Source organism: Lissotriton helveticus, chromosome 1_1 (genome assembly GCF_964261635.1).
Source record: "Lissotriton helveticus chromosome 1_1, aLisHel1.1, whole genome shotgun sequence".
Taxonomy (NCBI): Eukaryota; Metazoa; Chordata; class Amphibia; order Caudata; family Salamandridae; genus Lissotriton; species Lissotriton helveticus.
In genome coordinates, this window is record NC_136057.1 from 1,836,130,248 (window position 1) to 1,836,143,946 (window position 13,699).

Consider the following 13,699-nt stretch of genomic DNA (forward strand, 5'->3'; position numbering starts at 1 on the left):
ACGGTTTGCATGGCAAGGCTGCATGTGAAATCGGTAAAAAGCATGGTGTGTGTTGCTTTAAAACTACAAAATAATGCAGTTTTTATGCTTGTGCTATGCTAGACTAACCATTAATGAGGAGTAGAGCTAAAATAGAGGGTAAACAGTTTAAATTGCATTGTCTCATTATTAATAAATGTTCGTTTTCCATTCTTTTTGTAATGGGCAAGTCCTCCATATTATAAAGTTAGCCTAAATCTAGAGAGGGTGGAATTAGGAGCAAGCATGGACTATGTGATCACGTGATCGAACTGCTGTACGCAGCTGAAAAAGCTTGACCTGGTGAAGGACGGAACTCTTCTAAAGCAGCCAAAGCCAGTGTCTTCATGGGAATAGAACTTGTAGACGTTAAATTTAACAAAATGTACAATACATTGTTATATGTGTACTCATGAGAGAGAGCAAGCGTTGATGGCTGTATACAAAATGTTTTAAACAATGGTGTAGTCAAAGGTAGTTGATTTCATAGTGGGGTGACATCCCACCGCTAGAACTCAACCAATACCTTAGCTGTAAAAATTTATTTTGCAACTGTTGTGGGAGGGACATGTACTTTTAGGGTATAAGAATAGGGGCTTTAGTGGTGTGGTTTACAGAAGCAGGAGGAGGTCGCTTAGGCTGTAGGTGTCCGAGAGAAGGTGCATCGCTGATCGTCGGTTTGCTGTGAGGCCTAGCTGGTCCTGTCCTGTCCCTATTTTGGTCTTGAGTCTTTGATCTCTGACTCTTGAATTCAGGGCTTCCCCACTGCTACCTAGGCCTGGGTGGTGGTGTCCCTTTACAGATCCCTTGGGTTTGTTTTTAACTTTGCTTAGCATTGCAGAATATACTTTGCAGATGTATTTTTGTCTCTGAAACTTCTGTCTCTTTATCTATTCCATCCAAAATTCATGGATTTGTTCGATATATTTGTTTGCATCTAATGTCTCTTCATCTATCCCCTCTATTGCAATGTAAATGTTGATGAATGATTCAGTTTTAACTCTGTTATAAATTGAAGTTTCTCTCTCATGAGGTTTCCAGTATTCGAACTTATGGATATGATCGCTAAAGGCATTTATGATTACTAGCTAAAATATTTAACCTCACAAGGAGTTTGTGGTCATTTTTGCCAGTTTTATGATTTAAATGTCTTTTGAATAACCATTGCTATCAACTCTTGAACTAATTGGTCCATCGACCAAGTAGATGAAAAGTCGATTTACATATGTTTAAATACACTAAAGTACAGGATGTATAATATTTAGTGCTTGAAGACAATACAGTGGAGTGAAGAAAACCTTACAAATTTGACCCCAGCGCATTAGGGATTTGGGTCAATGTGTATGGGCCAAAGTGATGTGATGTTGTTGAATATTTACCCCTGATCAATATATATTTGGGTTCGCGCTGGATCACTAGAAACGGTGTGAAAGAGCGAGATAAAAAGTTTTAGTGGCCACTATTTAGGCTACCTTCTGGAAGACAAATTATACAATGTAAAACATGTGGCCTCACTGTAACAAAGTGGGCAGTATTTTGGACCATTTTAATAAAAATATTTAGTGCCTAATTTTTTATAACCCCTTGCATGCTGATGACGGCCCCCAGCCATCATGCACTACGGCGCTCGTGTGCTGATGACGGCTGGGGGCCGTCATAAACCCGACCACTTGCGAATTTGCCGCATAGGCGCAGAATCCCGGGCGCATGCAAGGGGTTAATGGAAGGCGGCCCATTACTCCTTCAGTGAGATGGAGTAAATTACTCCCATCGCCATGACGGAGATGGTGCCTGACAAGTTAAAAAATATCCGCCAAGCTGGCGGTCATTTCTAAAGCATTGGCAGGAACCACGATCAAGGCATTTCCTGTCAATGCCTCATTCAGTTTAGTGCAGGGCTCTGTCAGGAAGACTGAGCCCGGCACAAAGCTGTTTTCTTTTTTTGTTATAAAAAAGAATATTCCAGTAACAGCATTTTCTTTTTGGAAATAAGAAAGAATATTTCCCCCTCACCATGAGAGTTTTTTTCCCATGGGGATAGGAGCATTTAGAAGGTTCCACTGCCCTTTACAGCAAGGGTTATCCTGGTAGTGATGGGCAGTGAAAACTGGCCTCTCATTCTCCCCATCAACATTATGTGTGCAAAATTAGAAGCCAGCCTTTAAAAGGCCTTACTCCGCAGGGCCGTCGGAGTGGTTTAATCACAGTGGTGAAAGAGTAGTCTCTGCCGTGATTAAATCAAAGGTCCACCCACTTTTAAATTTGGCTGTTGGTTCATTATCTTGGTGGTAGGTATAACTGCAGCCGCTGTGGAGTGTACATGCCACCAAATTATAAATCAGACCCTCAGTCTATATTATCTGTCCGCCTCTCTTGCTATACCTTTTGTGGTGAAGGTGGAGATGCTGACCATGGATAAATGTTATCAATGTAGCTGATAACCTGAGTGTCATAGATCTCCTGGAGGATTAAGTCCAAAATTAGAACTGCAGCTGATGACTTTTGGAGCCCATCTTTCACAATCATATGGAGGAGCATACTACAGAATACTTATCTAAGAGAGGGTCACATAGAGAGGAACACACAGGATGGGGCATGCAACAGGCTTAGGACTCATTTTTATTTATATAATTTTGCAATTTTATTTAGTGCAGACATGGCCCAAAAACATTAGAGAGCTTTACAAAAGTAGCAGACTACAGGGTAAAGCACGTTTCAGTTACAATAATTAAAATTCAGACCTTAATATCGGTGGCTGCAACCAGGACAGATGCAGCAGATTGGTCAATGGTGGAACACAGTTCAAGCAACGATTAAGATGGTGGTGTCACATAATGAGGGTAGTTTGAATCCTGGTGGAGAGAGTACCTAAGTCTGGTCGAGAGTGATTAACCAAGGAGTCTGTCAAATATGAGTACATTGAGGTCCTTTTGAAGGTGACAATGCAGGTGTTTCGGCAAAAGGGGGGAGGTGAGAAGTTCTAGATTCTTGTAGTACTACCAGGGAATGATTGGCTTATGTACTGTTCTCGACTGAAGTTGGTGGGTTCCAGGAGCAGGGATTGGGTATTTTGGGAACCCATATTTGCTCTAGAGATTTTCAGTTTTTCGCTTAGACAGAAGGGTGAAGATGAGTGCAGCGCTCTGTGGGTAATGCAGGCATGTCTGAATTGTGATGGTGCTTCAATGGAAAGCCAATAGACTAAGATATATAGGATTTCCCACCATTAAAGATATACGTAGCTGGTCCTTCTTGTACAAAGAAACGTGGACAACAGCTGAATAATGTTGGAGAGGCCATTGGAGGTGGATGGCTATCTCACTCTGGCACAGATCTGGTAGGGATTAGGGCTCCGTGTGATAGCAAAGATGGCATTCTCTTTCGGCCCAGGCTGTCCCTCAGGGCTGGTGAATGTGAAGCCCTGCAAGAGGGTGGTGAAAAAGAGAAATAGCTCCATCTTGGCAAGTTGTTCCCCCAAACAAACACGACGACCTGCAGAGAAAAATAGATAGGAAGCCTAATCAATGGCAAAGTGGTAAAGTGTTATTGTGAGAAAAAAAACATGCAAGAGCATTCAAGCTGTAGGATCTAGATTTCACTGAAGAGCATTTTTCAGTTAGATTTGCAAGGGACTTCAGTGTTCAATTGGCAACTTCCACACAAACCGGTGATAACCCAATTCTATGCACGTCTGATTCTCTCATCTTTATCGAGATCATATGCAATATGGTGGCAAACAGCATTCTGGAAAACCATGTCCACCCTAACTAAAGTGCAGAAATAGTAATTTCACTAATCGCTTTCAGAGGGCATGGCTCTACGATTCCCGTGAAAGTGATGTGTGCCATGATTGTAACTGTCTCTCACACACACACATGCACACACACACTTGTATTCCCTCCTCTATCAAGCACAGACCTTATGCAGAGTTGCCTTTAGCATGAATTTTCACATTTCGCCATTTACTTGTTGTTTTAGAACGTGGTATATGACAAGCATTATGCTGATATTTCATTATATATATATCTACCGCCATTGGGTAATATATAACCCAGTTGAGCTCACCAGTGGCTAGTTATAGTTAGAATAGTTAGGATGGCGTTTTTGATTTGCTAATAACTTTGGCTCCGTTTAACGTATCTTCCTGAAACGTTCCAAAAAAGTGCTCCTTTTCGCTCAGCTCCATCCTGAAAAGTTTCAGGGTGATCCCTCAAGCCGAGGCTGAGGGAATGGGGGATCCCAAAACGTAAAATATCCATGCATTTTCCATAGACTTCTTTGGAATACGATAGAGTGAAAATGGCTAAATGGAATTACACCATATTTGGCGGGAAACTAGAACTTGGACCAGAAAGGTTGCTATTTGTGATTCAATGTAAATCTGTTCAGTAGTTTTTTATAGCTTAAGGCTAAAACATATTTCCATATAGAAGTGGTTGGTTTCAAGGGACAAGTGCTGGTCCCGCAGGAGTGAGATATAGAATTCCCATAGAAGCCCAGGTAGGATGTCCTGCACATCTAACCTGGGCTTCTATTGGAATTCTATAACGCATATTAGCAAGCCCATTATCGCTGTTTCAACGGCGATAATTTTAATGAGGTTCTTGCTAATATGCCCCTTAGTCCCCTGTCCTCAAAATGTTTTTAAATAAAGAAATAAGGGGGCGGGGTAGATTCATGGCCCCAGTAAACTTTCTGGCCCTGGGGCCAAAATGATCATTTCTTTTTACAGAGATCCTGCGGTACACTCATGAAATTGCAGAAACAAAATAGTACCAGCCCGGGGATTAATATTAATAATTATTTTGGTAGGGGGTGTGACCTCTGTAACTGTAATTCGCCTCCTCGGCATGCAGTGCACTCATATTTACAGCGCATATTACATCACTCATATTTATTTTTGTCGACTCTTTTTATTGGCATTTCTATGTCATATTCAACAACTCAGTTCACGCATCATGTACATCAATTACATTATCACCAGTGTACTGCTATCAGCGCTCCGACAACGCGTTTTGCTATTAAAACGCTAATGTAGTTTAACCTATACGTCAAGCGACTGAGTCCCGGGCCTTCATACATGTCTATATCCTGTGAGAGTCTTTGCGTCTCTTTTCCACTTGGAGTGCCAGATCATATATACATAACTCAGTTGCAACCAGAACATTTGCAAGAAAACACTAACAACGAGATACAGCTTTATCACCAGGGTTCAATACAAAACATTCCACCCATTCCCCTCCCCGAGGTCCGCCTCCCCCACCTTCCTTCAGTAAATGTATGTTTGTTCCCTCGTCTTGTCTAACCGGCCTCCCACTCCCCCCACTCCTCTTCTCCTCTCTCTCGTCGTGTATATGCTTCCCCATGGCTACTGCATCCTCACAGCATTCTGGCTATGGGCCCCCGCCTGCGCGCTAGTGTCAGTATTGCTGCTGTCATTGTTGTTGTTAGTGGTGTTCGCCGCGCGCCCCTCCCCACTGTTATCTATTCCGCCCTCTGTGTCCCCCGGCACCTCCTCAGCCGTGCCAGTCTCTGTCGCCTGTAGTGTGTTTAGCATGCCCTCCCAACATTCCGCCATGGGCTCTCTGCGGAGTCCCACTGTTTCCTCTCTCCTAATGGCAGTCCACTCCGCACGGGCCCACGACAGGAGAGACAAGGTCCACGCCTGCACACTGGGTGGGTCTCTCGCCTTTCATCTCTTTGTTAGGAGCCTCACCGCCGTGACCATTCCCAGGTCCAGAAAACGGGACGACGCCTTAGTAGCAGGCGACCGCTTGAAATGGTGCAAGAGGAATTCAGGCCAGTCACAGGGGATTGCGCGGCCAGTGCATTGCACGAGCCGGGCATGGATTTCCCTCCAATAAGTGCCAAGTCTTGAACAGCGCCACAAAAGGTGAAGGAGGTCCGCATCTAGCTCGTCTCATTGAGGGCAAGATGCATCTGTCCTGTTAAAATATTTATTTATTAAGGCTGGGGTGAGGTAGGCCCTGTGGACTATATATACTTGGATCTGGGGAAAGCGCATGTTTCTGGGGATATGCACCGGGCTATTGAGCATCCTTTCCCATTCTTTGTCCGCCAGCGGTCTTCCCATATCTTGTTCCCACTTTCCGCGGAGGGGGTCCAAGTCCTGCTCCGTGTGCAACCGTAGGGACGCGACAAACCATTTAATGAGATGCCTGCCCCTGCCCATGACATGTAGGTATTGCATCGTCAAGTGCTGCGCCGGCTCTTCCGCAATGTCGCCCCACCCCATCGCCATCCGGGCCGTGAGGGACCTATGCATGAGGAATCCCCCAGGGGATCTAGCATGCGGGGTGTGAGAACTCGTGTGCGTATGGAAGCACTTTCCTTGTGAGGTATAGTGCCCTACGGAAGCATTTGTATGCGACCCCTAGCAGAAGCGGGGCAGGTCGGGCCCTGGCTGCCAGCAGATGAAACAGCGCAGTGATCCTTTCCATGGTGTAGGGCGGCTCACTTGTGGCGGTGTCCTCTCTCCCTCTGTCCGCCATCCAGCGGGTGATCCATTGGAGCTTCGCCGCCAGATAGTAGTGCTCAAAGCAGGGGGCGGCTAGGCCACCTCTGTCTGTGGGAAGAAATAGCTTCCCTAGGTCCAGGCGGTGTCGAGATGCGCCCCAGATAAAGTCACGCAGGGTCCCGTTGAGCTTGGAGAAGAAAGATGTAGGCACGAACAGAGGCAGATTTGCAAAATAGTATAGAAGGCGAGGAAGCATCACCATTTTGGCCAAGGCTACCCTGCCCGTGGGCGTCAGGGGGAGCGTGGACCAGAAGCTTATCTGCGCCTTGAGCGCTGCAACCGCTCTACCTAGGTTTCCGTCCATCAGGTCCGCTGGCTGCCGGTAGATCTGGATCCCCAAGTATTTAAACGTGTCCGCTCGCCACTGCACTCTCGTGCCCTGCAGGCTGTACTCCGGATCATTAACCTCACTATTAAAAGCATAGAGGCAGGACTTACCCGCATTAACTCGGAGCCCCGAGAGACCGGCAAAGCGGCTTGGCAGTGGGGCAAGCTGTTCCGGCATACTATTCACGTCCCTGACAAAGACCAATAGATCATCTGCATACAGGGAGACTTGATGAACACCATCCCCCAGTTGAATTCCGTCAGCCAGCAGTTGCCTCATGGCTGCCGCCAGAGGTTCAATGGCGAGCACAAAGAGCAGCGGTGACAGAGGGCACCTCTGCCAAGTGCCTCTGCCCACCTCCACCTCCTCCGAGACGTATGGCCCCAGCCGGACGCGGACCACGGGGTTCCTATACAGAAGCCCCACCATCTCCAGGAATTCCCTTTCCAGTTCATACGCCTCCAACACCGCCAGAAGATATCCCCACTCGAGCTATCAAAGGCCCTTTCTAGGTATAGTATTAGGCACCCTGCTCTAGGCCACACCGCCGCTGCTTCCGCCGCCACTCGAAAGTACCTCCTGAGATTCAGTGATGTGGACCTCGCCGGCACAAAACCATTCTGGTCTGGGTGGACCAGATGCGGGACTATTAGCGCCAGACGCTCAGCGAGTATCTTGGCTAATATCTTATAGTCCGTATTGAGCATTGCCAACGGGCGATACGAGCTCAGGGACATTGGGTCTCTGTCAGGTTTGGGCAGGGACACCAAAAATGCTTCTCTCAGGGAGGATAGAAGACGGCCCTCAGCTATCGACGCCTGATACATCTGGAGCAGCCATGGTGCCAGGATGTCTCTGTTCGCTTTGTAATATTCAGCTGGCAGGCCTTCTGGCCCCGGTGTTTTTCCCGTCGCCAGAGCCTGGATTGCGTCACCCACCTCCTCCAGCGCGAGCGGGGCACCCAGGTCCGCCCTCTGTGCATCAGAGACTGTGGGCAGCGTAATCAACTCTAGGAAGTCAGCCACCGCATGTTCCCGGCCAGTGCCTTGAGCTTTGTAGAGGTCCCGATAGTGCTCGGTGAACGCCTGGTGTATTTCGCGCTGTGTATACACCACAGTACCGTCTCCTAAGCGAATGGCACCGATCGGCGCCTTGCGCTCCGCGGCCTGTATTAGCCAGGCTAGCAAGCGACCTGCTCTGTCCGCTTTCGCATGTGTCCTGGCCATGTGCGCTGCATAATTGTGACACCTTAGTCTCTCAATGAGGACCGCATGCTCTCCTCGTAGCTCCCCCAGCTTAAGAGCATGCCTACCCGCTCCCTCCCCCTCTCGCTCGTACTGTTGTAGCTCGGATTCTATGCGGGTCAGGGACGCAGATACCTGCGCACGGGTGTTCCACGTGGTCCCTATGCAATGCCCCCGGATAGTTGCCTTATGGGCGTCCCACTCCACCATGGGATTGCTCGCTGTGTCCTCATTTTCCTCAAAGTAGGAGAGAATGGCAGTACCCAGTGATGATCTGAACTCCGCAACCTCCAATGCGGCCGGCTGCAGCTGCCATGTGGGCACCGGAGGTCTATCTGCCACCCAGCTAATCTGGAACCACAAGGGGTTATGATCCGAGTGCGTCCTGCCTAGGTATTCCGACTTAGTTAAGAGCGGGAGCAGGGACTGGGAGCCTACTATTCTGTCTAGCCTAACATGAAGGCCGTTCACCGGCGAGTAATAGGAGTATATTTTGTCTGTGGGGTGTTGTGTACGCCAGAGGTCTTGAATGCCCCAGTGTGTTAGCCAGTCTCTAAGGGCTTGTGCCGCCAAGGTCGCTGCCACTGCACGCAGGGGCGGGTACGAGTGGTCTAACTGTGTCTCCAGCACCATATTATAGTCGCCGCCTATCAACCAGGGCAGGCCCGCATACTGCTGAAGGACGTGGTTTAAAGACGCCAGGAAGGCAGGTTGCTCCGTTTCGGGGGCGTAAATAGAACCCAGCAATATTTCCTGTCCATTAAGCCTCCCCTTCGCAAAAGTGTACCGCCCTTCCGTGTCTACCTGCGTGTCAGTGCATGCGAAGGGAACACCTGCCTTCACCCATATCAGAGTGCCATAAAGCTGTCCCCTCCAGCGCCTGTGGAGCCTTTCCAACTCCACTCTGGACATGTGTGTTTCTTGGAGGAGCGCAATCCCCGTTTGGTGGCGCTGCATATACGCGAAAACAGAGTACCGACGCGACGGGGTGTGCATGCCTCGGATGTTCCAGGCCATGATGTTAGTGCACCCCATGAGTGGTGCTGTGGTGTGTCTGCCCGGAGGGCAGGGGTCGCAGCTTGTGAGGTCTAGGGGTGGGCCCTCGGACGGGGGTCACTAATTGCCGTATCTGAAACATGTGAACCTAAACTAACTGTGTAACTTTATGGGCATACTCCCAACGGAGAATGCGTCCAGACTGGGCAACCAAACTACTGCTTAGTATATCGTGATCGCAATGTGTATGCGTTTGGGGAACGCGCAGTCAGTGGTGTTATCAGGGAACTCCCTCGACAAGGCCCCAGCTCTGTTGAGGTGTGGTTGGGTTGCTACTGACAGTAGAGCGTACCGGCCTGTGCGAGCCACCTACAAGTGCCACCCTACCTGTCAGTGCATGAACTCGTGTCCCAGTGGAAAGCGCGGCTGTGCATCCACATCGCTTTAGCAGATCCTATTACTATGTCTGCGCACGTGTGTGACTCCAGGTCAGCAGTGTTGCCTACCAATGTGTGACATCAGACATTCAAAGGATACAATGGATCTTTGCTCAAAACACCAGGTATGTAGTAGTCCATCGTAGGTTCGCCAGCTGTCACACGATATAGTCCGCTGTCTGGGGCGTTACTACCGACTGTAGAATGTCGTCCGACATTACAGTGGATGGCGAGGAAGATCCGCTAGCCCCGGCTCCGCTCTGTTGTCCATGCTCCGGCCTTCCAAGTCCTGTCCCAGCTCCCAGCGTTGCGACCGCCTCCAGTGACTCCTGCCGGTCCTGCCGTATCTTCTCCGGGCTGGGTGGCGCCTGCCCCAGGCCTGTCCCCCGTCTGGCCCCTCTCTTCCTCCTCCTCCTCCTGGAGCGCTGCTTTTGCCATCCACCGCCCTCTGGGGCCACCGGTCACGTCCCCGACCACTGCCCGGTCTCCTCCAGCCAATCCCAGACTTCCGTTGGGGTTTCGAAGAAGCGTGTGCCCTCCTTTGTGACCACGCGCAGCCGCGAGGGGAAGAGCAGCGAATAGGGTAGTTCTAGGTCCCTGAGCTGTTTCTTCACTGCCATGTAGGAGCCCCGCCTCTTCTGTGTCGCCGCCGTGTAGTCCGGGAAAAGCATTACACAACTGTTGCCCACCTGCAGGTCGCTCATCTTTCGGGTTTCCCGGAGCACTGTATCCCGGTCTCTGTAGTTGAGGAGTTTGAAGAGGAACAGGCGGGGTCTAGCTCCCGCCCTCTGGGCTTGCGCGGGCACCCTGTGCACCCTTTCCACTACGAACTGCGGGGATAGCACTCCCGGCGGCAGGATTGTCCTCAGCCACGACTCAGTGTATCGTTCAGGTGATGTCCCTTCTTCTCCTTCAGGCAGGCCTACTACTCGGACGTTGTTGCGCCGAGACCGTCCTTCCCTGTCCTCAGCACGGTCTTCTAGTTCGTGGACTCTGTCAATCTGGTCCTGCAGGGCCGCTGCGTGACTGCGCACCACAGGTTGTAGCTCCTGAACCACTTGGCACTGTTCTGTGACGGTCTCCGCCAGCTTGCGGTTGTCTGCGTGCAGCAGTGTGAAATCAGACGTTACTTTATCGATCCGTCCCTCTAGTGATGACTTGGTTTGCTCTAGGGTCGATCCAATACGCTTCACCGCCGCCAGAACTGTGTCCATTTTGGCTGCCAGAGCAGCTGCGGGGTCCATGGCCATCCGCCTCTGGTCCTGCATCGTTTCGGATCCACTCGCCTCCTGCTGCCGCAGCTGCGCTTTGTCCCTGAGCCTGCCCATAGCAATTTGCTGCACTGTGGGCATCTACACTTCCGGCCACTCGCCTCCAGTCACCGCCAGGGGGGGTGTTATTCCCCAGGGAATAGGGTCCTCACTCCTACCAGCCAATCTTTCAGCCGGGCGTCTGAGGGCAGTCCACCCTATAGCCTTGCTCCCGGACTCCTGTATGCGCACCCGCCTGGTAATGTGCGTATGCACTGGCAGCAAACCATCCCCCAGTCGTTTCCCAAAGAGCTCTGACTGCGATTGCAGGTGGGGTTTTCAGGCTTGCTCAATTAGGCAGGACAAGCAGGCGCTGCCAGCAATCTACTATCAGGTATGCTACGGTCAGACTAGCGGCAGGTGCGCGGTCTACTTCCCAGTAGGTAGGGCCATGCACTGACAACTGTGCGCAAGCTGCAGAAGGCCTCTGCTTATGGGCAGCTGCGGTGGGACAGTCAGGGGCTGTGTATAGACCTGCCCCCAGCTCTCGGCTCTTGTCTTGTTATTACCGGGCAAGTCCTGGGTCAGCGGGTCAGGCAGGCCCCTCCGGTTTTGCAGTCTGCGGCTGGCAGCGCTAGTAGTCAGAGGGCCTAGCGCTGTATTTTAGGGGGGTTCTGGGGATTCTCGTAGCGCGGGCTCTCAAAATGGCGCCAGAATAGGAACGTCTCCTCAGCTGCGCAGTTTATTACCAGCCTCACTCCGCGCCTCCTGCCTCTGACTTCCTCCACTCTGCCGTGCCCCTCTGCCAGTCCCGCAGCTCTTAGGTGCCTCGCACTCATTCGCCTGCTCACTCCGCCTCTCACCCGTGGACCGGTGGAGGGTCAGCAGACCACCTCAGGCTCGGGCGGGCTCGCGGACTCAGCGGGTGGGGGTAGAGTAAGCCTCGCTGCTGGTTACTGCAGGTCGGCCAAGTCCGCTGGGAAATCGAGGGAAGTCCCCAGGGGCTGCCGGACCCCCTTACGGGCACTGCCTCTGGGTTATTGAGGGACATGGCGACTTTCCAGTAGCTCCGGGGGTCAAAAGCGCTGCGCAAACGCTGTGGCAGCTGTGGACGCAGCTCCGGTAGCTCCGTAGCTCTCGTGACTCTCCTGGCACTGCTGCGGCTTACCGCAGCTCTCTGCTGCTCTCTGCTGGCCAGACCGATCAAGGTATCCACTCGCAGCTGCTCTCACCAGAGCTGGGCCTCCGCTCGGCCTCCCGCCTCCGAAGCGCCGCAGCTCACCCAAGGAGTTTCGGTGACCTCCGGCTGTCGTCCGCTTCAGATTATCTCCGCTCCTCACAGTTAGCAGAGGAGCGGGTCCCTCTCTTCCCAGCGTCTGTCTCCAGGACCCACCAGCGGCCGAGCCCTCACTCCCGCTGCACAATTCAGCTGGTTGCCAAATGGCGGCTCTCCGTCCGGTCCCTCGCATAGGCGCCGCAGGACTCCTTCTCCCAACCTGTCAGCGGCGTTGCGGGCTATCCGGCCTGGCCACTCACTCCGGGGCCTCCACAGCACCTCCCTGGCGCTTTCCGTAGCCCACAGTCGCGATCAGGCTTCTTCCGCGTTGCCAGAGTCGGACCCACTCCTCTCTGGGACCCGGCCGGACTTCGCGCCTTCTCCTCGTCCGCCAGCAGCTCCCTCACAACGGAGAAGTCTTGTCTCCCCGGCCTCGCCTCACGACTCTGGATACACCGGCGAGGTCCCCAGGTGATCCCGCAACCTTTCCGCCCTGCGGTGGAAAGCTCGCTCCACACTATCTGGGGAAATGCAGCATAAGTTAGGGCCTCACTAGTGGAGCTCTAGCAAGTTGCGCCCGCCATGTTGCCTGGCTGGCCACGCCTCCCCATATTACATCACTCATGACATGATCTATGACATCACTGATAATATTGAAGCAACATTTTAAATGACATCATAAATGACAAAACGATGGGCCTGATTACAAGTCTGGTGGCAGAGGCACGCTACTGGTGGTCTTCCTACTGTTCTATTACAATTAGGGCTGTCTGACCTCCATAGCCCGTCACACCTACAAGGGAACAGCCATTTACTGGTGGTCCTGAGGCCTCAAAATCCTTGGCGGGACCACAGCATATTACAAGTTTCCTCTCCCAAATGGTTTTCATGGCAGTTCCTCCTCCATTAAAACCGTAGCGGAGAGGAAACAAAGGAGGCCCTAAAGGTCCCCCTTGTACCTCAGGGCCTTGGGAGCTACACAGGGGGGGCACAACATTTCCCCCCTGTGTGCATGTACCCAAGTTCCTGCACAGCATTGACTTTATAGTCAATGCTGTGCAGGAACTGTGTTTGGTGTTTCCATTGCAGTGTCCATTTTCAGAGGCACCACTGTGGGAAAGTTAAAAAAAAGCCCGCCAGACACGAGTAACAATTATAACTGAAATACAAAACCAGAAGAAGGGAATACCATAATCTCATTAGATGTGCTAAAACTAAGCACTTCTCAGCTAGGATCGGAGAAGCCCAAAACTCCACCAAGGAACTATTTAAAATTTACAAAGAAATTTCAATGCATACTGCCTCTGTTGACCCCTCATCTAACTCAGTTGAATCCTGCAACCGTATTGCTACCTATTTCTCCGACAAAGTGGCTAATATCTATTCTGGTTTTGCAGGAGGAAAGGGCAATGCAACTGAGTTTAAGGAATCTCCTCTCTCTGAAGCAGGCATAAACAGTTTATGTGAGTTTGTGATTCCCCCATCTAATGAGCTGCAACGGATTTGTCACTCGGTTAAATCCGGGTCTCCTTTTGACCCGGCATCACCGAAACTTCTCGGCCAAAGCATTGGTATTCTTGAACCTTTCATCAGAGATGTCCTTGACATCTCG

General features: G+C 51.0%; 1 protein-coding gene across 1 annotated transcript in view; it reads right to left on the reverse strand.

The window, feature by feature from the left end:
* Positions 1-2,624: 2,624 nt before the first annotated feature.
* LOC144753573 (cytochrome P450 2D15-like) overlaps positions 2,625-13,699 on the reverse strand; it is a 318,479-nt gene continuing 307,404 nt past the window's right edge. The window contains exon 9 of the mRNA XM_078641220.1: positions 2,625-3,510. Within this exon, the coding sequence (XP_078497346.1) occupies positions 3,332-3,510 (179 nt within the window). The 3' untranslated portion in view covers positions 2,625-3,331. The remainder of the gene's footprint in view (positions 3,511-13,699) is intronic.